The sequence below is a fragment of the Eschscholzia californica genome, unplaced genomic scaffold, assembly GCF_041429995.1.
Source record: "Eschscholzia californica isolate CP2 unplaced genomic scaffold, dmEscCali1.0.p SCAF_6, whole genome shotgun sequence".
NCBI lineage: Eukaryota > Viridiplantae > Streptophyta > Magnoliopsida > Ranunculales > Papaveraceae > Eschscholzia > Eschscholzia californica.
This window is the reverse complement of record NW_028238483.1, coordinates 27,032,053-27,052,564: the sequence shown is the minus strand read 5'-3', so window position 1 is coordinate 27,052,564 and position 20,512 is coordinate 27,032,053. Positions and strand designations below refer to the sequence as shown.

The 20,512-nt window shown below is 37.0% G+C and overlaps 3 protein-coding genes across 6 annotated transcripts; 2 read left to right on the top strand and 1 right to left on the bottom strand.

The window, feature by feature from the left end:
- The first annotated feature begins 4,946 nt into the window (after positions 1-4,946).
- LOC147533038 (uncharacterized) lies at positions 4,947-10,681 on the top strand. The gene is made up of 8 exons (XM_086650007.1): positions 4,947-5,120; positions 5,540-5,855; positions 5,946-6,100; positions 6,210-6,443; positions 8,125-8,265; positions 8,551-9,811; positions 9,898-10,091; positions 10,273-10,681. Exons 1-8 carry the CDS (start codon positions 4,995-4,997, stop codon positions 10,534-10,536), a joined length of 2,691 nt encoding a protein of 896 aa, XP_086506133.1. The 5' UTR covers positions 4,947-4,994; the 3' UTR covers positions 10,537-10,681.
- Positions 10,682-11,164: 483 nt separating this feature from the next.
- LOC147533037 (cytochrome b6f complex subunit (petM)) lies at positions 11,165-12,120 on the top strand. The gene is made up of 2 exons (XM_086646463.1): positions 11,165-11,473; positions 11,582-12,120. Exon 2 carries the CDS (start codon positions 11,602-11,604, stop codon positions 11,977-11,979), a length of 378 nt encoding a protein of 125 aa, XP_086502589.1. The 5' UTR covers positions 11,165-11,473; positions 11,582-11,601; the 3' UTR covers positions 11,980-12,120.
- Positions 12,121-12,348: 228 nt separating this feature from the next.
- LOC147533036 (Pentatricopeptide repeat (PPR-like) superfamily protein) lies at positions 12,349-16,204 on the bottom strand. 4 transcript variants are annotated; one of them, XM_086646459.1, is made up of 2 exons: positions 13,655-16,204; positions 12,349-12,971 (listed from the first exon to the last, which is right to left on the bottom strand). In XM_086646459.1, exon 1 carries the CDS (start codon positions 16,051-16,053, stop codon positions 13,792-13,794), a length of 2,262 nt encoding a protein of 753 aa, XP_086502585.1. In that variant the 5' UTR covers positions 16,054-16,204; the 3' UTR covers positions 12,349-12,971; positions 13,655-13,791. The 4 variants fall into 4 exon arrangements, with proteins under 4 accessions (XP_086502585.1, XP_086502586.1, XP_086502587.1 ...); XM_086646460.1 differs by having other exon boundaries at positions 12,349-12,968; XM_086646461.1 differs by having other exon boundaries at positions 12,349-12,968; positions 13,578-16,203.
- Between the last annotated feature and the right edge of the window lie 4,308 nt (positions 16,205-20,512).

Here is a 20,512-nt window from a genome sequence, read left to right as displayed (position 1 = left end):
GTTGATGAATAAAGTCGGATGTAAGATGTTATTAGATCGCTTTTGATCAGACAGATCAAAGTTCTAAACCTATGATCTGTCTGATCAAATATATCGGATTAGGGTTTGTTCCTGTTGTAATTTGTTTTTTTTTTTTTTTTTTTTGTGGTTGATGGCTTCAGCCTTCAAGTTGATGTAAGATGTACAGACAAAAATTAGTGGAAATTTTTTTTTTTTTTTTTTTGTTCTGAAACAGAACACTCATTTGATTCAACATATCAAACTCAAATGAGTGTTCTGTTTCAGAACCATTAGGTAATATACATTGATGAATGATGATAGATCATTATTAGATAAATTTTTTTATAGTTCTGAAACAGAACACAAACATAGGAGTTTGATCTGTTTAATCAGACAGATCTGAGTCATCTGACTATCGATCTGTCTGATTAAACAGATCTGAGTGTTCTGTTTCAGAACCATTAGGTAATAATGTAATATACATTGATGAATGATGATAGATCATAAATATTAGATAATTTTTTTTATAGTTCTGAAACAGAACACAAACATTTGAGTTCGATCTGTTTAATCAGACAGATCTGAGTCATCTGACTATCGATCTGTCTGATTAAACAGATCCGAGTGTTCTGTTTCAGAACCATTAGGTAATTGATAATAGTTCTAACTTCTAAACGAATCTCTTTTTTTAAACAACTTCAAACAACTCAGTCAGACTTCATGAGATCTGAGCCAACATAATGATCTTGCCTCCATTTCTTCTATTTTTAAAACTATTCTCCTTTTCTTCTTTATTCTAAAACTATACTCTTTTCCTTTTTTTTAACAACTTTTTTTCTTAAACTACTTCTCTTCTCTCTATTTTTCCTAAAAAATTCTTTTTTAAAAACTTCTCTTCTCTCTGTTTTTTAAAAACAATTCTTTTCTTTTCTTAAACTACATTTCTTCTCTCTGTTTTTACAAAACATTTCTTTTCTTTTCTCTCTTTTTCTATCTTCTAAGTTCTTAAACTGGTCTATTTCTGACTTCTATGTTTCTTACCTTCTCTGTAGGACTCAAGATTTCAGACTGGATCACTTGTCATTCCAGTTTTGGTGCGTTGTTTAAACACTTAGAAGGACCGAATTGATGAAGAACCTAAATGGTTCTCTAAATTGTGGACACTTCTTTGTTGTTAGAACACTGTAACCAAAATGGGTGATTCAAGGAAGCTGGTTAGAAATTGAATGTCCGAACGAATATTGATGTTCCTACAAACCGATGATGAATTTCGTTATCTTAGATCTCTTCACTTGAACTCAGCTTAGTAGAATGACTTTCTATGTTGGCTGTGGTTCTACTTAGGTTGATTTGACGGAGAGTCAGACTGGTGCTCATGGAGAAATATCTCCTGCTGGTACTGCTGATCCTCCTGTTCCTGGTGTGTCTGCTCCTGCTGGTTCTCCCGCAGGCGAAGTAGATGTGCTGACTGGAAAATCAACCTGTTCGAGAGATAGAACATCTAAGGTTTGGAACTTTTATTCCTTTCATGATGCTCCTGACCCTAAAAATGGAGGCAAGATCGTTAAAATGGCCAAGTGCAACTTTTGTGGTGTGTCTCGAAATTCGAAGTCTTCTAATGGGACAACACATTTCAAGAGACCCACATTTAAGTGTGCTGCAGCACTAAAAATCAACTTAACTCAATCAAAGTTGGTACAAGATCCAGAGAGTGGAAATATGGGATCATTTCAGTTTAGTCAGGCGAGAGCTCGCAAAAACACGATCAAGCTTTTAATCCTTCGCGAGTTGCCGATGCAATTTGTGGAGGACCCTTTCTTTCAATTTTATATTACTGATTCCTTCCATCCTGGGTTTAAGTCATTTTCTAGGAGCACTGTTAGAAACGATATCCTTAAATACTTTAAGGAAGAAAAAGATGCACTTAGAAATGCTTTACTTAGTGCTCCTGGTCGAATTGCTCTTACTTCTGATATCTGGTCTTCGAATCAGAGGCTTAGTTACATGTGCATAACAGCGCATTACATTGATGAAATTTGGTGTGTCCAAAAGAGAATCATCTCTTACATTTTGTTGGACAAGTCTCATACTGGGGAACACATTGCCAATGTTTTGTATGATAAGTTAACTAATGATTGGATGATATCTGGCAAAGTGTTTTCCTTATCAATGGATAATGCTAGTGCAAATACTGTGTCTGTTTCCCGTTTAATCCAGTTAATGCCTCATCTACCGTTGAGAGGCGAACTATTTCACGTTCGATGTTGGTGTCATATCTTGAACTTAGTTGTTCAGGATGGTTTTAAAGTTCCCCAGTTTAAAGAAATGCTTACACGGCTGAAAGGTTGTCTTGAATATATCTCTGCATCGGAGACTCGAAATGCACAATTTCGAACACATTGTGAATCAAAGAACTATTCTCCTAAGAAATTGCAGTTGGATGTAAAACATCGTTGGAATTCAACCTATCTTATGTTGAGAAGTGCCCTTCCGTTTAGGGATCCGATTGACTCGTTCTTACTTGATCGATTTCCACCTTTTGTCTTATCGGGTAGTGATTGGCAGCATGCCAATTTGTTGTACAAGTTTTTGAAGCCTTTTTATGAGGCAACCAACTTCTTTTCTGGTGTTGATTATGTGACTTCTAACTCCGTCTTGGAGTATTTGGTTGATATTGGGATGGTTTTTTTGGATAATCGACATGATCCTATGTTTGCGGGCATTATTCATTCGATGGAGGCTAAATTTTGCAAGTATTGGGGTGAAACTCCCGTATTGTTTGGTGTTGCATGTATTTTAGATCCAAGGATCAAAATGAAAGTTGATATGCTCTTACGCGAACTTGAGAATTGTTTCGATACTTCGGCTCATGTTATCAAGTGTTCTTCTGAGCAATCTGTCACCATGATCGGCAAGTTACGTGAATTGTTTAAAGAGTATACGGCTGATTTGAGTGTGCCTACCGCTTCTTCGTCGTCTATTGTTGATGAACCCGAGAGTGAGCTCGATGGACCGTCTAGGCGTGGTGCTTTTAGGAGAAGCATTAAGAGAATCTGAAAGGATCCTATAGCTACCGCTTCCGAAGAAATATCTAGATATGAGTCTGAGCCAGATCCTGCGGTCGATAATATTGAAAAGTTCGATGTTTTGGGTTGGTGGAGTGAGAATGAGAAGAGGCATCCGATTTTGTCCCGAATAGCACATGATGTTCTTGCTGTCCCGGTTTCGACTGTTGCTTCCGAGTCGGCTTTCTCTTTAGGTAAAAGAATTTTGGGGGACTATCGAAGTAGCCTAACTCCGGAAATGTTAGAGTGTTGTGTTTGTCTTAAGGATTGGTGGAAACATGAGGTCAATGTTACTTTGAAGGAGTTTGATCCGTTAAACGACGGGTTTCCCGAACCAATTCCTAGTCCTAGCATTTCTCAAGTTCAATTGCTCGATTAATGAACGACGGAGAGAAATGTAACTTTTTGTTTATATTTTGGACTTTTTGTTATTAAAATGTTGGAGGGAAATGTATTTTTTGTTATTAAAATGGGTGATTATGTAATTTTGATTATGTTATAATCTGATAATCATATATATAATGGTTGGTATTTTAATTAATTATTGTTTTTTAATTAAATTATTGTTTTATTATTTTTTTTATTTTTTTTAATGATTCCATAAAACCCGAGCCCGCCCGACCCGAGCCCGCCCGACCCGAGCCCGTTGAAACCCGTTCGGGTAGCCGGGCTCGGACGGGCTACGGGCACTTCAAGTCCTTGATTAGCCCGGCCCGATCCGCCCGGCTCACTACCTCGGGCTCGGCTTATGCGAGCCCGATCCGCCCGAGCCCGGCACTTGGTAGCCCGAGCCCGACCGAGCCCGCCCGATTCCCACCACATCTATTTCGCAGATGTCTCCCTTAGTTGATTGAAAGTTCATGTTTCGGTCGGGAATCACGATTGAAACCTCATGGGTACATAGAGATTTATTGGACTTCATCTGGGTTTTGATTATAATGAACTACGACTTTATTTTTTTAGTTTTGGATCGACCTATCGCCCATTTGGGGTCTAGTTTTGGACCTAAACCCCAAAATTTACTCAACAAATTCAACTTCTCTCGCCAATCGAACACTTGAACAAATTCCAATAGGGAGAGCCCGAGGACACTTGGAGTGGGCCTAATCCATGCTAGGTTTGAACAACCAAACTTGGGCCAGTCCAAGACCCACTGAGAGTGTGCTATGAGATGGGTGGACCTATTGCAAAATTAGAAGGCCCTTGTAGACTCACCAATTCCAATATTTTACAGGTAAGAATATGTCCTCTTTCTCTTGCCTGAGTACACCAAACCAGTAGGAAGCAGAGGAACAGAAACTATCTGGTAGATTGGTAGTTCCCTACTAAGGTCATCTCGATTCCATAAACTTGCAATAATCTGTCTACTTTTCTCTGAAACTCATTACCCAATCCATGCATATAACCAACCCACTTTTGTCCTTCGTACTCATATCTCTCCCCAGACACCCATTATGGTTTCTTTCAGTCTTTGATTTGTAAGAATCTTTGGGACATTAATAGTATGTTCAAACTTCTCTTTTTTCATCTTTTCCTCCTAAATCTTTTCTTCCTTCCTACTAATATACCCAAAATCAGCCTTTAAAATCATGTAGTTGAAAACCTTGCTCTTTCCTCTTTGTCTTCTTCAGAACTTAAGATCAAATCACTGGTGAGTTCCAAAGTTTTTGAGTTTTGGGTTCATTTGATTTTGCTTTCACAATACTTGATCTTGTTCAATTTCATCAGTCACATATGAATCTCTTATCTGGGTAGTCTTTAGATTTAGTTGATTTTGTTTGTGGTTTACTAATTGTTGTTTGATAGAATCATTGAAAATGAAATTGTGAAAATGGGTTATTTTCCCATGTTAGATTAATATGTAAAAGCTTTCTTATTTCATTGGATTCCCTCCTTTGATATCATCATATGTATCTAGCAGCTTAAACCATGTCTACTTACTATACTACCGGCGGCAGAGGAGGTGGTTATGTTCCGTCGTGGAAGTTGCCGGAGGAGAAGAGGCCACAGTTCTTTAAGATCATTCATTCCGGCATCATCCAAAATGAAAAGCTAGTAAGTATTTTTTTTCTTTATTACTTTGTTTTAATTTTTGATAGTGATCTCTTCTTTTCTCTCATAAAGAAGATTGGAAACTTGGGTTTTGCATACCAGACTAACTACTTACCCAAACCTTGAACCCTAATGTGCTTCTTATTCTTGTTTTGTGCTATAAACTGTAGTTTGATTTTTAACAGAGTTGCTCAAAATTTTCTTTTAAATCAGATCTGAAATCAGACTCAATGTCAGAATGTCTGACTCGTGATATCCGATTCCTCTAAATAGTCGACTACTTTGGGTTGATTTTGAGTCTATTTGTACTTAATTTAGATGAGTCAAATTGAGATCTCGAATCAGATTTTACATTTGATTCAGATACAAACTCTACCTTAGCGAAAATGGTGGTTTATGTAGAGTTGTTGGACTTATTTCAGGTGATCCCACCCGTGTTTGTTCGGAAGATTAAGACAGACTTGACTTCTGATCTAGCAATTCTTAAAGTTCCAACTGGTGATATATGGAAAGTTGAGATTCAAGAAGAAAACAACGTTTTTTCTTTCCGAAATGGACTGAAAAAATTCATAGATCATTATTCTATCTCTGCTGGACATTTTCTTGTTTTCAGATATGACGGGAATTCTCAGTTTTACGTTCTTATATTCGATATATCTGCTAGCGAAATAGACTACTATAATTTCTTCAATTATGATCAAACAGACGAAGAGCCAACCAAATACACAAACTTTTCGGGTACTTATTTTTCTCCTAAACTAGCAACTCTTTATATGAACACATAACATTTTTCTACTTTTCTTTGATCATTTAAGTTTTAACTTGCAGATTTGGAATTGGACTTAGAATCAGAAGATGATGTTATGATTGCCGAGCCCATTCGTTGGAGGTCTACTTCAATAGACACCCTAGATAACTTTAAGTCCAAATTTCCTTTCTTTAGTGTTACCATAGAAGCAGCTTTCATGGAACATGAGTATTTGGTGAGCTAACATATATTAAAACTTCAAATTGCATATGAGAATAATGTTATGTATATACATGTTATAATGTTAATAGGTGAGAAGTAAACATTTTGTTGTTTTTGTGCAGCCATTTCCAACAAATTTCGTCGGTAGACACTTGCTTGAGAATGTGAAGAGTATCAAAGTTAAGGTTCCCGATGGGAGATCATGGGTCATGGAACTAAGTTCTTCGGACCAGAAAGAAATGGCGTTAACGAAAGGCTTCTCTAAATTCATGAAGAGTAATGCTGTGAAGGAAGGTGATGTTTTTGTTGTTGAGGTGATTAAGAAGAGGTATTTGATATTAAGAGTTCATATTTTCCATAACTAATCTAGTTGTTGTGTTTAGCCTTCTTCTAGTGGGATTTGCTAACAAGTTTTTTTGTGATGGGAAATTATGTAAGACTCCTACTAAATTATGTAAGACTCTAATGGCTTAGTTAGCTTGAATTTTAACTTAAGGAAGTTTCATTTTTGGTTTGAGCAAGTGTATTGTTAAATTAACCAACTCAAGTGGTGTTTGTTTTCTTCTTGTGTCTGGTTCTATCTCATTGACTCAAATGTGCTTAAAATCATCCCAAATTAACCATTGATCAGGTGAATAAGATATTACGAACCGGATAAAAACAATCATTTTAAAATCCGACTCGACTCAATTTAGACCGCCAGTCGAATTCCACATCGCATAGACTTGGAAAAGAAAAAGGAAGACTGCATTAAACAAATTTGAGATGTCCACCCTGACATTCAAATGAACTTAGGGTCAATAATGGACTAAACTTGAAAGAGTTCTGCCACTTTGAGCCTTGGAAAGGTAGGTCGACACGAGTCGCCTAGGCACCTTAAACTTTGTCATGACTTAAAGGTGAGCGGAAAGGTGGATCGAGTGAGCTCTGCTACCCGAGTCATGGAATGAGAGGTATGTAGAAGCAAGCCCGACACCTGGAGGTCTGCTTTGCCTAAGAAAATGACAGTTACGCGGAAGCCAAATAACGTCGTATATTCATTTGAACAATAACGACCTTACCACGTGGCTTTCATCAAGTTGTTGCTTGACCACCACAAAATCACAGTTGGTGACTATCTTCACGCAAACCTATATAAACGATGCAGATCTGTCTAGAAAAGGGATTTTAACCTTAGTCTTTGAGAATTCATTCCTCTTAACTTGCACACTGAATTGACTTGAGGCGTTGGAGTGTCTTCGTACGTACCCCGACCCCCATTAGGCCAACACCAATAGGAGTGAAGTCGTAGAATCAATAACCAGGACGATTTTTCTTGAGATGTTCGGGAAGCCACATCATCATGCATGATATATGAGATCGAAAGAACAATGTGGTGGGCAAAGGGAGAAAATGTTACACAGATAATTGAAAGAGAGACGAAGGAGAATCAAAGTTGAGAAGGGTGAAAATGGATAAGAAAATTTTGCCACAACAAACAGAGCACCTTTTTGCACTTTGAACCCATAAGAAACTGCCTTTTAGACTTGCAGGGTGTTGGGTTGTGACACATATACTTGTGATGATATTTTCGGCCACAACGGACTTAAAAAAGATAATTGTGGTTTTAGGATTGGATGACAATTTCCAAATGCCTCCAGAAGGCATGTTCTCTTCCTCTTAGCCCATCCGACTCTTAACAGTTAATACTACCCCTAGGCCTCAGATTAAGAAGTCCGAGCCGCACGACCGAGCCGTGCGACCGAGCCCCACGTATTGGGGCAGTCAGAGGGCCTCAGTATCCCAGTCAGGGGGACGCTAAGAGAGAAGCAGCAGGACAAGGGCCAAGAGTAATTGTTCTGTAGACCTACCGAACTGAAAAATAGAAAGATTTGGGAACTGACTTTTTAAGTTGTCTTTCATGGATTTTTTAGAAGGCGATAAACATAACCACGAAAACAGTCGATCTTTCATCTTCCTTCTTTCCGTTTAAAAACCCTAAACCCTAGTTTAATACCATACCAGACCAGACCCACTTCTGATAAACCTTTTCTATAGAAGGAAATAACAATGGAGACTGATCTCTCCCAGCCAACACGAAAACAGCATTCTAATCATACCAAACGGAGTCTTCACGAGAAGGATACAAAGTGTTTTTTCACGATAATTCTTCCATCCACAATCCGAGAAAAACAATTAGTAAGAATCTTCCCTCTATTTCATAATCTTGATTTCTGATCAGTTTTTGCTTCTTCTTTATTTTATTTTTTTGTTACTAAATTTGTAGTTCCAAGTAATTTTCATTATCCTAATTGATAAAGAAAACTTTTTTCTCCATGATTTGATTCATCCCATTACTTATTGAGTTGTCTAGAATTGGAATTTCATATAATATGGACTAAACTTTTCAAAAAGATTGGTTTTTTATTGGAATTATTTAAAGAGGGGAAGTTTCTCATATAAAGATTCGATTTTTTTTCGCAGTTAATCCCACCAAACTTTGTGAATGTACATGGGAATGAGTTGTCTGATATTGTGATTTTGAAGCTCGAATTTGGTAATGGCTGGCCGGTTAGATTGAAGAAGGATGATGATGGTAATGTTTGGTTTGAGAATGGTTGGGAAGAATTTGTTCAATATTATTCTATATGTGCTGGAGATTTCTTAATGTTTAGATATGATGGTAACTCTCAATTTGATGTTCATATATATGATCTCAATGCTGGTGAGGTAGAATACCCTGGAAATCTCGAGAACTTGGACAAACCTAATCATGATACAACACGTGATCTTGTTCCTTACCGAAAAGGTGAAGAGGGGGGAGACTTGATTGAAGAAGGGGAGATATTTGATGTTTATGAAGGTAGTAATCTAACAAATTTTACGTGTACGGGAAAAGAATGCGTAGAAGACATTGTTGAAGAAGGTGAAATTGTTGATGGATATGAAGTTAAACCACCAATGTTAACTTATCCGAAGAAATTGGGAGTGGACTCCCTTGAAGACGGAGAGATCAACGATGGATATGAAGTAAATCCACCAATTTCCCAATGTTCAGATAAGTTCCATGTCGATTCTACTTTGGAAAAGAGAAGGGGAAGAGTTTGTGAAAATGACACTAGATATAAAAGCGCTGATATAAGTTTGAGGCCAAGAGAGAATGCACGTTTGAATTATGAAACTCAATTTGAAGTGGTACCCGTAGGAATAGGAGGACAAGAGAGAAATCCACTGATTCCGTCATGTCCCGATAGGTTACATTGTGATTCCAGTGTGGAGAAGTTGAGTCAAACGGTGTGTGAAAACGAAACTAGATGTCACAAGGAGCGTAGAAGTGGGAGACCCAAAGACCATGAGACTTTAGAAAATGGAAATCAAGTTAAAGTGGTTCCCTTGAATATTGGATGGCAAAAGAGCAAGCCACAAAATTTGCCACGTTCTGATAAGAAGTTGTCTGCCAAGTCCAATTTGGGGAAGATTCGCCGTTGGGTTTCTAAAAATGCCACTAGATACAAGGGAACAAAAATCAGGAAACCAAGAGAGAATGTTGATTTAAAATATGACAATCAAATTGAAGTGGTTCCTATTGAGTACGATCATGAGCCTATCACATGTTTGCCAATTATGTCTTTACCAAATCCTGGCAAAAAGAAAAGGGAAAGAACAGATGATCAGAAGGAGCTGATCTCAGATGTTCAGCCTCTATGTACTGTTTATCCTGCTACAGGTGCTATTGAATCACAAGGTGACCTACTAAGCTTAATTCTTGACAATCGAAATTTGTTTTCGCAATTTTCTTTTTGTAAGACTTCTCATTTAATTTGATTGTAGATAAGCATGCTGTAAAACAAGATCGGAGCACACTTGCCATTGAAGGGCAACCAAACCTAAGGGCTCGTGTGAAGAGGACAATATCAAGCCGAAGAAACGATACAGCGTGTCAAGAAGCCAATGCGTTTAAATCAGAGAATCCCTTTTTTATGGTTTTAATGCGACCAACTTATGTGAGCCACAAATACGTACTGGTGAGTTCCGATCAACTTATTCTGAATCAGGATTTATTTTCTAGTCAACCAACCACCCGAACTATGAAAAACTGCAACTTTTCACTTAATACTTAGTATAAAATTTCTTTGTCTGTATTTAGTCATAGACAAGTTATTACTTACTAATGTCTAATGCAAGAAAATCGGCTTACTTGTGCAGAATATACCATATCCCTTCATGCTGAAATATATTGGAACTGGAAATCATAATGTCGTACTCGTTTCAAATGGGAAAAAATGGATTGCTCGATGCCATATGTACGAGGATGTTCTTAACGCAAAGTTATATAGTTGGGGTGCATTTGCAAGGGAAAATGATCTCATAGAAGAAGATGTTTGTGTTTTTGAGATGATTGACCCAAGGGAAGTTGTGTTTAAAGTTCATATTTTCCGAAACAGAGAAAAGGGGCGAACTTTGCAATGACGAAAATGGAGAAATGGGGCGAACTTTGCCATGACCCAAGAGAAAATGCACCTTCATACTTTTTGTTACATGATAGTAATTCTTTTTCTTTTTGTAGTTGAATCTGTTGTCAGTATTTCATTTTTTTTTTCAGATGTAGGAAAAATAATTCTAGCTTGAGAATGGAATTTTTATGAATCAACATTGATTCAAATCTGAGTTTTTCTTTTTGTACAGGCCAATGGTCTGAGCAAACTTTAACTGAAATAAATCTATCTTGAGGATGGCATTTCGGCTATTTTAGGCAATATTCGGCCTCTCTCTTGGCACTCCCCCTGGGCCTCGGACTGCCCGAGTCCGTGCTTTTTTAACCCAACATGGATTAGGCTCAGTCCGAGTGCCTGCTACCCAGCCTATGGGGGCACTAAAAGTGAGGGCTGGTCAAGTGCAATTTGCCGGAGTGTCTAAAGGCCCAAGTGCTTTTTTGTGTGTTTAAACCCAAATTGTAAAAGAAAAAAAATTTGTACAGGACGATGTACTACTCTGTACTTTTCACCCACTATTTTTTTCTGAAAATCTCGAACAGTTCAAAATCATATTTACAAATTATAAAAAAAAAAATGAATATGATTTCGACCCAATAGATTTCTACCCCAACTTGACATTAAGATGTGTTCCCATCCAATTTCTATTTTTTTTTTTATATATATATAGTAAGACCTTTCTAAATTCTAATTGATAAAAAGCAACATTTTGTGCCTTGGTGGCTAATAGTTGAGTAGGAAAATATTTTAATCTCATAGCAACCACAGACAAATCCTCAACTCATCCACTCTCTTTTTCAACCAACCATCTTCCTCATCTTACCTTATCCACACTCTCTCCTTCTTACATATCACCATTTCCACACTCTCTTCTCCTCTCCAACACCAAATCTCTTAATCAATCATCAATAAAGGTAACAAACAACCCACTACTTATTTCATTTCTCACATTCTCAATATCTTCAACTCTTTCATTATAACATAATTCTTTTTTCTTTTTCTCATTCTTGTTACTGTTTTAGATTTTGGGTGTGTGATAGAAATGGCGACAACTTCCGCTACCCTCTCGTTTACTTCGGCAGCAATGGTGGAGAATAAGCGAAGTTCGTCTCAGAGGAGAATGCCAAAAGTAGTGCAGATTACAGGGCTGAATTCCTTTGGTGGGTTGAAAGCTCAGAATAGTGTAGCATCTTTTGGCCTTCCTGTGAGCACTGAGCAGTCTTTTGCTAAGTTTGCGACTTCTTTGAAAGGAATTTCTCAGAGAAAAGGAAGAGGTGGTGGTGGAGCTCTATCTTCTACCTGTAATGCTGCAGCTGAGATATTCCAAATTGTTGTTGTCATTAGTGGTCTAACGCTTGCTGGTGTCGCTGCTGGATTTGTTCTTCTTCGTATGGAAGCTTTCGTCGAAGAATCTGAATGAAAATCTTATATTAAGACAGATGAGTCTATTTTAATCGATAAGTCTCTTTGCTTTTAATGTTCTTTGGAAGGAATATAAATTCTTTCGATTGTATAATCAACAAAATTGAGTTGGGTATCTAGTAATTTAGTATTTTTCTTATATCACTCGTTTCGATATCATAATTCCTTTCCATTCCATGATTTATATAGATATGTTTTTAACTCATCATAGTCTTTAGATATTCTGACCTCTTGAAACCGATTGCCCTTCTCAATTTCGATTATTCTTTTGTTTAATTTTAGCTAGGACTCTTCAAGATGGAGGCGAAATGGAAAAAGAGAAACAAGATATAAACCACATTTCTTAAATTAAGAAGATACTACCCTCTTTTATCGAATGATTAGTATTGATATATAAATTGAGAGGAAAGTAAATCACATTTCTTGAATGATTAAGAAGGTATAAACCTCTTACATCTAATGTTCAAATGTATAGATATAGAGGATTAGGTATTCTATCTGAATATGCACATAGCAAGATCCACAAATCTTGCATATCTGAACAAAATCAAGGCCTCTTCTACAGAGTACAGATAAATAAACTCTTATGGCATTTGAGTTCTGGGGAAGAATCTTCATCTGAGCTTGCCAGAAGTCACCTTCGAAATGAATATGGTTCTAAAACCTCATTCAGAATAGTATTATCCCTTATGACCATCCAATATAGATATTTCTACAAGGAAATGGTTTCTTTCTCTTCTGATTTTCAAGTTCGACTTTTCCTTCTCTAGGAGAATTGAGGGACAAGTCTAGAACGGCAAATCTGTTTCCCAGCCGCATATCTGAATCCATAAAAACAGCTTAACCATTCATTTTTCTGTTCTGTTTCGTCATAAACCTCAACAATCTGGCATTTTTGGGTTCAATACGGAGAATAATTTTTTGATGCATTAAGCCCATACAGGTTCTCCACGTCATTACTATGTGTTTGGACTCATCTTCGTTGACCTACTAAAAAGAAAAATCAAATGAGAGATCAAGAAAACTAAACCGGAAATTAACTTGCAGACATGGCATCAACATTCAACACAGAAAAAGAGTTTTAGCATTTCCCGCAACCCAAAGAACAGCGATTATATGCATACCCGAAATACAACAGAACGAACAAAAAAGGAACTCATCGCAAAATTTGTATAAGGACATGAGTGAAAAAAAGAATTACAAAGTAATGCATAATATGGAATGTCAACATTGCTACGAGTTGACTAGCTGGAGCTCTGGAAAAGTACAAGTGCCTCTAAGTTAGCAAATGACACAATGACTCGTACATTCTCGTTATATGTCTAGAATCTTCTACTTACTTTAGTGTTTTCTTATGCTCATTCTTCTGCATGGTTCACTGACTAAGTTTAATTCCGAGTAGTTTGTGGGGTATGTCAATTACCCAGTATGTTTACAAAATTCAGATATTGAAGTCAACTGACATTTTCTTAGGAGACCTGTTGGCTAAGTGAAGTCGTTCGATGTCTTTCGAACAGAATTGTGTATAACTTAACTGTGTCACAGTGTCGGCAAGTACATATTAAGGGAACATGAGATTAGTTTCACTTATTGTACATATCTATCGTAATCAAATTTAAAGGTTATATACTATAGAGGCTTGAATAACTGAAGCATAGGTTGGACTAACTTACCACCATATTTGAGGGAATACGCAGCTTGTCTTGCCAAAAATCTCCCGGAGTTCTGAATAGGTGTGGAGGCGAAGTTATCCCTTGATCACTGAATCCCAACAAAGTTTCTCCATCAATTGAAATACCTCAAGCTAGGATCACTCACTATCTTTCTTATCCACGAGACATTTCTCAATAGCTTCATCACAGAGTTCAAGGGTACTCTCCAGATTCCCATCATTATAGTTGATATCAAGAAAAATGTTGTATATCTCTTTGTCAATGGGTAAACCTTCATTCCTCATTTCTTCAAACAATTTTCTAGCTTCTGCGAATTTCTTCTTCTTAAATAGCCCCTTAATAAACGCATTAGAGGAACTAGCTCTGAGATTGAACCCTTTCTCCACCATTTCAGTGTGTAGGTAACAAGCCTCCTTCATATTCCTTGCTTTACTATGTCCTTTTATTAATATATTGTACGTATTACTATCTGGCATCACGCCCCGAGCACACATCCCCCTATAAATTTCAGTAGTTGCCTTCATATTACTTTGAATGCAATACTGCTTCATGAGAGAATTATATGTGGTAGAATTTGGCATTATATTCTTCTCCAACATCCAATTCAGAAGCCGTTTACCCTCTTCTAGCATACCCAATGAACAAAACCCATTCATTAACACATTAAATGTCACAACAGTTGGTTGAAGTCCTTTATCGAGCATTTCACGAAGAAGCTCATGGGCTCGAACCATCTCTCCTGATTTGCAGTAGGCATCCATTAAAGTGGTATAAGTAATAGTATCCGGATATAGCTTAGCCACTTCCATATCCATCATCAGCTTCGAAGCTTGCTCTATCTTTCCGTCTTTACATAGACCATTGATAAGAGAATTATAAGTATATATATTCAACTCTAGACCCTTCCCACACATCTCATGAAGAAGCTCATTGGCAGTTTCCACCTCTCCACGTTTACAGAGGCCATCAACCAACGTTGTATAGGTAACAATATTAGGCTTCAAACCCAACCGAACCATCTCATTATGAAGGGCGAAAGCTTCTTTCAGCTTACCTGCTTTACAATAACAATCAATAAGAGAAGTATAAGTTACTTCATCGGGTAGCAACCCCTTATTTCTCATCTCACTGAAGAGCATATCGGCTTCATCCATTTTCCCACTTTGACAAATCCCACAGAGCAGAGTAGTATATGTTACAGTATCGGCAACTAGTCCCCGAGTTTTCATTTCATCAGATAACCGGATTGCAGCAGATAACTTACCAAGCTTGCAATACCCATCAACAAGAGTTGTGTATAGTACATTATCTGGAATTACGCCTAGGGTCATAACCTCCCTTAATATCCTTTCCCCTTCATCTACCTTACCGTTCTTACACAAGAGAAGAATAATACTATTGTAAGTATAAGGGTTTGGCTTCAACCCCTTCAAATTCATTTCTCTAACGAGCTCAAACGCCCTATCGAGTTCCCCAACTCTACAGAAACCGTCAACTATAGTACTATAACTTACGACATCCGGAGAATATCCCTTTGATTCCAATTGTAGGAGAAGTAATTCAGCTTCATTAACTTTGTCTAATTTACAGAGAGCATGGATTATAATATTATACGAAGCAGTGTTCCAATTAACACCCATTTCAGGAAATTCACTAAAAATCTTCAATGCCACTTTAATACCATCATCAGACGAACTCGACGATAAACGAGAGAGAAGAAAATTACAAGAATCAACAGATATAACTACCCCATAACTCAACATTCTATCAAATAGTTTCCTAGCTTCATCAAACAATCCAACTTCAACTAAAACTTGGAAGAAAATATCAAACACAAGAGGGTCAGAACCCCAATCTTTATAAGTGTACACCAACCGTTCGAAGAAATGACTGAAAGAAATACTAACATCTAAATTAGGTTTGACCCAGAAATCACGAAGAAGTTCATGAGCTACTTTGGGATGGTTAGAAGCAACAGCAAGTTGAATAACAATAGAGCGAGTTTCCAAGTTTGGGTCTTTACGTAATCGAGCCCAATCAAAGAAATTAAAAACTAAATCATAATGATTTTTAATTTTCATGAGTACCCAAATGAGATGATCGTGTCTAAGTTTAGATTCAAAGGGTTTTAAGATACGAGGTAAGGGTTCAGAACGACGTTGTTTAATGGAAGTAGAGATTTGATGAACAAGTTCAGAGTCTTGAATATTGGGTTTTTTGGGTGAGTAATCAGGAAAAGGTCGTCGTCGTTGTCTTGTATTAATGGTAGTTGTAATGGAATCTAATGAATGAGATTTTTGGTTTAGAAATCTGATGAAGATAAAAGAAGAGGAAGGATTCAAGAAACGAGGGGTATAAGAAGAAGAAGTTGTGGAGAAAGAGAAGGCATACCTCTTCATATCTCAGAGAGATAGTCATTATGAGTTAATAAGAGTGGCTGCCATTGTTGCTGAAAATGCATAGTTTTCAGGCTCACTCAAATGGCTTAAAATCTCTCCGTTGAGAAACAAAGGAGACGACTCACTGGCCAACTCAGGAGGGGAAACTCCTATTTGATTTTCGTCGGGTATTGATATAGGCCCGAATGGGTGATGATGATAAAGCCCAAAAAGTCTGGGCCTGGTTTAATGGACCATTGTTTGTATAGGAACCTTTAAGTACCCATTTACAAGCCCAGGTATTGATAAGAGTACTTTACGAATTCTATATGGACCATTTTTTGGTTTCTAATAGATCCAAACCATTAGATATAGGTGGTTCAAGTCCGTTTCGGAAAACTAGTCCAAATATGTTTGGACCAGTTTTTGGTCTGAACGGCCTTCTCGTAGCACATGAAAGTTCAGTTGAGCTGGTAGAGCTCTGAGTGCTACCAGTTCTAGTTCTCTCATTGTACCTACAAAACTGTTTGGACAGTGGCGCCCGACGACACTAAAATTTGTATATTAGGCTTATCACCCGAGTGCCTTGGGCTAACCCGACCGATTTGGTCAAGTACATGCAAGTCGGATCCGTATTCAACCTGATAGGGTCGATTTCGGATCTAGTCTAGCCCAACTAGAGCTACCGTTGGTTGACCTGGTCTGACCCGCTAGGATTGAGCTTTCGAGTCGGCTATAGCCGACCTTCGTGTTGACTTGATCAGACTCTCTACGGTCAGACCTGGTTTGGATATGCCGTCAGAGGGCGACTTGGGCTTCCCAAACCAACTCATGTCTAACTGAACCTCCCAACCCCCATCTGGTTGCCCCGTAAATTGCAAAGTGTTATCTAGCCTTGGGTAAATGGGCATTCCGATGATGGTGCCCTCATACCATTTTGCTTTGACCTCTTGAGCGTGGTGCCCTTAGGATTCATAAACACTTTCCAAAACATCACCTTTAACTCCTTAAAGATATGGCCCAATCCTTCTAGAAATCCTAGTTTAAAAGCTAATCCCTCAAAAAGAAAAAACCATTTTTTGATTTTTTTGACATGGACTCCAAGATTTGTGATCTTACATTCGTTACATGGTTTGGATACATTATAAATATATAGTATGTAAATACATCATGAATTGAATAAGTCTTATAATTGCCATCATTAAAGACATCTTGAGTTCTAAATATATATATACACATTTGGTCCATTCCTGATCAGCAGACCATAAAAGTACAATAAAATAGAATAACATCTTTATCTAACAATAAAACTTCTTTTATCATGACAATGAAAATATTTTATCAACATAAAATAAAATTCTATTTTCTATCGAAAACAAAACAAAAACAACTTTTGAAAATGTTTTCCAAGGCATTTTCATTCTAAATCAAAATCTATTATATTTTCTCCTTATTCTGCCTTATCACATGACGATGAAAACATACTTTTCAAGTAAGTTTAGATAAAAATTTCAACGAAAAGAAAACGTAAGTATATATAAAAATATTATCTCTACACAAATATTCCTCACTGTGTGTAATACTTAAAAATTCATTTGCAATCATAGAATTATTTTTATTCAAAATTCTAATTTGATTAAGTTTAATCCGAACAATGTTGTGATACTAAATTGTCCAAAAAAATTAACTTTTCTTGCAGCTGAATAAAACTAATTCACGGGTCTTATAGGAAAATTGAACAAGACTACCCAAACCGTCCCATAAACCGTCCAAGAGAGAAACCCTTGTTTTTCTCTCCTCTCACGTGTCTAGTCATGAGGAGAGAGAAACAAGGGTTTTTCTCTTATACGCAATGCCTAAAGTTGTTAAAGGCAACGTGTTTTTCACCCAAGACTAGGTAAAAACAACTTGACCAAATAACCAATGGCTATTTTTCTTCTCCGATTAGAAATCGTCGGCCGGTAACTTAAACTGAAAAAAAAAAAATTCTGAAAAAGGAAATCAAACCACAAACAATTAACCAGCAAATCCAGCGTTGGTAAAGTAGAGACGAAAATGGTTGAAATCAAATCCAAGAACGGGAAGACGACCTTCACGAGCGTATAATTTAAGAGCAGTATCAATAACAGAGGCAACAAGTGGTTCTTCGTTAACAACACTGGATTTGCTGGTAGAGTTGAGTGGTACCAGTTCTAGTTCTCTCATTTTACCTACAATTGTTTGGACGGTGGCGCCCGACGACTCTAAAATTTGTATATCAGGCTTATCACCCGAGTGCCTTGGGCTAACCCAACCGATTTGGTCAAGTACATGCAGGTCGGGTCCGTATTCAACCTGATAGAGTCGGTTCCGAATCTAGCCTAGCCCAACTAGAGCTACTGTCGGTTGACCTGGTCTGACCCGCTAGGATTGAGCTTTTGAGTCGGCTATAGCCGAACCCTCGTGTTGACTTGATCTGACCCGCTAGGGTCAGACCTTGTTTGGATCTGCCGTCAGAGAGCGACTTGGGCTTCCCAAACCAACTCATGTCAACTGAACCTCCCAACCCCCATCTGGTTGCCCCCTAAATTGCGAAGTGTTATCTAGCCTAAGGTAAATGCGCAATCCGATGAAGGTGCCCTCGTACCATTTTGCTTTGCCTTCTTGAGCGTGGTGCCCTTAGGATTCATAACCACTTTCCCAAACATCCCCTTTAACTCCTTAAAGATGTGGCCCAATCCTTCTAGAACTCCTATTTTAAAAGCTAATCCCTCAAAAAGAAAAAACTATTGTTTGATTTTTTTGACATTGACTCGAAGATTCGTGATCTTACATTTATTACATGGCTTGGATACATTATAAATATATAATATGAGATACATCATGAATTGAATAAGTCTTATAATTGTCATCATTAAAGACATCTTGAGTCCTATATATATATATATATATATATATATATATATATATACATTTGGTCCATTCCCGATCAACTGACCATAAAAGTATTATAAAATAGAATAACATCTTTGTCTAACAGTAAGAACTTTTAACGTGACGATGAAACTATTTTATCAATATAAAATAAAATTATATTTTCTATCGCAAGCAAAACAAAACAAAACAAAAACAACCTTTGAAAATGTTTTTCCGAGGCATTTTCATTCTAAATCAAAATCAATTATATTTGGAAATCATATTTTCTCCTTATAACCACCTTATCACATAACAATGAAAACATACTTTTCAAGCAAGTATAGATAAAAATTTCAACAAAAAGAAAAAGTAAGTACATATAAGAATAACTTTCAACAAAAAAAAAAAAAGTACATATAAGAATAGAGTACTCGTAAAAATATTATCTCGTCACAAATATTCCCCACGCCGTGTAAAACATTTAGAACTTAAAAATCCACTTGCAGTCATAGAATTACACACCATGACCATGGAAGGATCACCCAGGTGGTAACTTGTGATTACAATGGTACATGACGATTCAAGTAGCCTAACTTAGTCTAGGTATTGGATCCCGAAGACCTGACTGGTTGACCAAATCAAAGCTCTCAGGTAACCCCGCAGGGTATGTATCACTCTCGGACGCTCAAATCTTCTATTACCGACAGATAGATTTTTTTTTTTGCTGAAAGATTACCGACAGATAGTTATGACGGGATAGATTATGAGTTTTGCCTATCATAATTTTAGAGTCACAAAAGACTAGCTCATTGTGTTTAGAACACATTAGACATATATCACATGAACAGAGAATCGTCACACCTTACTATGTGTGATGAGCAAAACGTAAGACAAAACATATCTCCTTCGCATGTACAGATGCGCTCGACAAAACACACTTGTTTACAGTTTTTGGAAGAACAACGTCGCTGCAAAGATGTTATGAATGGTATCATATATAACTCAAATAGAACAATGATTTGTTGTTATTCATCTTTTGCACATAAAAAAAATATAATTAATTAAGACATCAGTCAATTAAGTTCGGCCATATCGATATTAAGTCTTAACATGGCCAAGAGCCCAAGATCCGAGTTTGGACCCTTCTAGTTCTATTTTTGTATATTGTTTCTTGTCCCATTCTGATAAAATAATTTTACACCCTTAAGAAAGAACCAGATTTTGCTGAAATTGGACCCAACTAGTAAATGAAACCAGCTTTTAGAAAGCACTTACTTATTCTTTTTCCACTTAACACCAGGACCATATCACAATTCTTCTCTCTATTATAGCTAGTTTACCCCAACTATTTTTATTTTAGGTCAATATAGTCATCATTGGCTGCTAAAATCAGAACTGAAATCTACAACTTTAGGATTGAGTTGTCTATATCAATTGAATATCTAGCACAAGATTTGAACCATTTCTTTTATGGGTCTGTTTGTCCTTTCAAACTATTCAATCATAGTTTTAAAGAAAAAGAAGTCATCTCATTTTAGATGTTTCCCTTTGTCGTTCATAAGCAGTAGTAAGAAAATGCATTTTG

Bases quoted from the DNA above. Each gene is read 5' to 3' on its own strand.
- LOC147533037 (XM_086646463.1), top strand. From the start codon at position 11,602: ATGGCGACAACTTCCGCTACCCTCTCGTTTACTTCGGCAGCAATGGTG.
- LOC147533036 (XM_086646459.1), bottom strand. From the start codon at position 16,053: ATGAAGAGGTATGCCTTCTCTTTCTCCACAACTTCTTCTTCTTATACC.
- LOC147533038 (XM_086650007.1), top strand. From the start codon at position 4,995: ATGTCTACTTACTATACTACCGGCGGCAGAGGAGGTGGTTATGTTCCG. The intron at 5,856-5,945 runs GTACTTATTTTT...TTTAACTTGCAG, and splicing joins CAAATACACAAACTTTTCGG to ATTTGGAATTGGACTTAGAA. The intron at 9,812-9,897 runs GTGACCTACTAA...ATTTGATTGTAG, and splicing joins AGGTGCTATTGAATCACAAG to ATAAGCATGCTGTAAAACAA.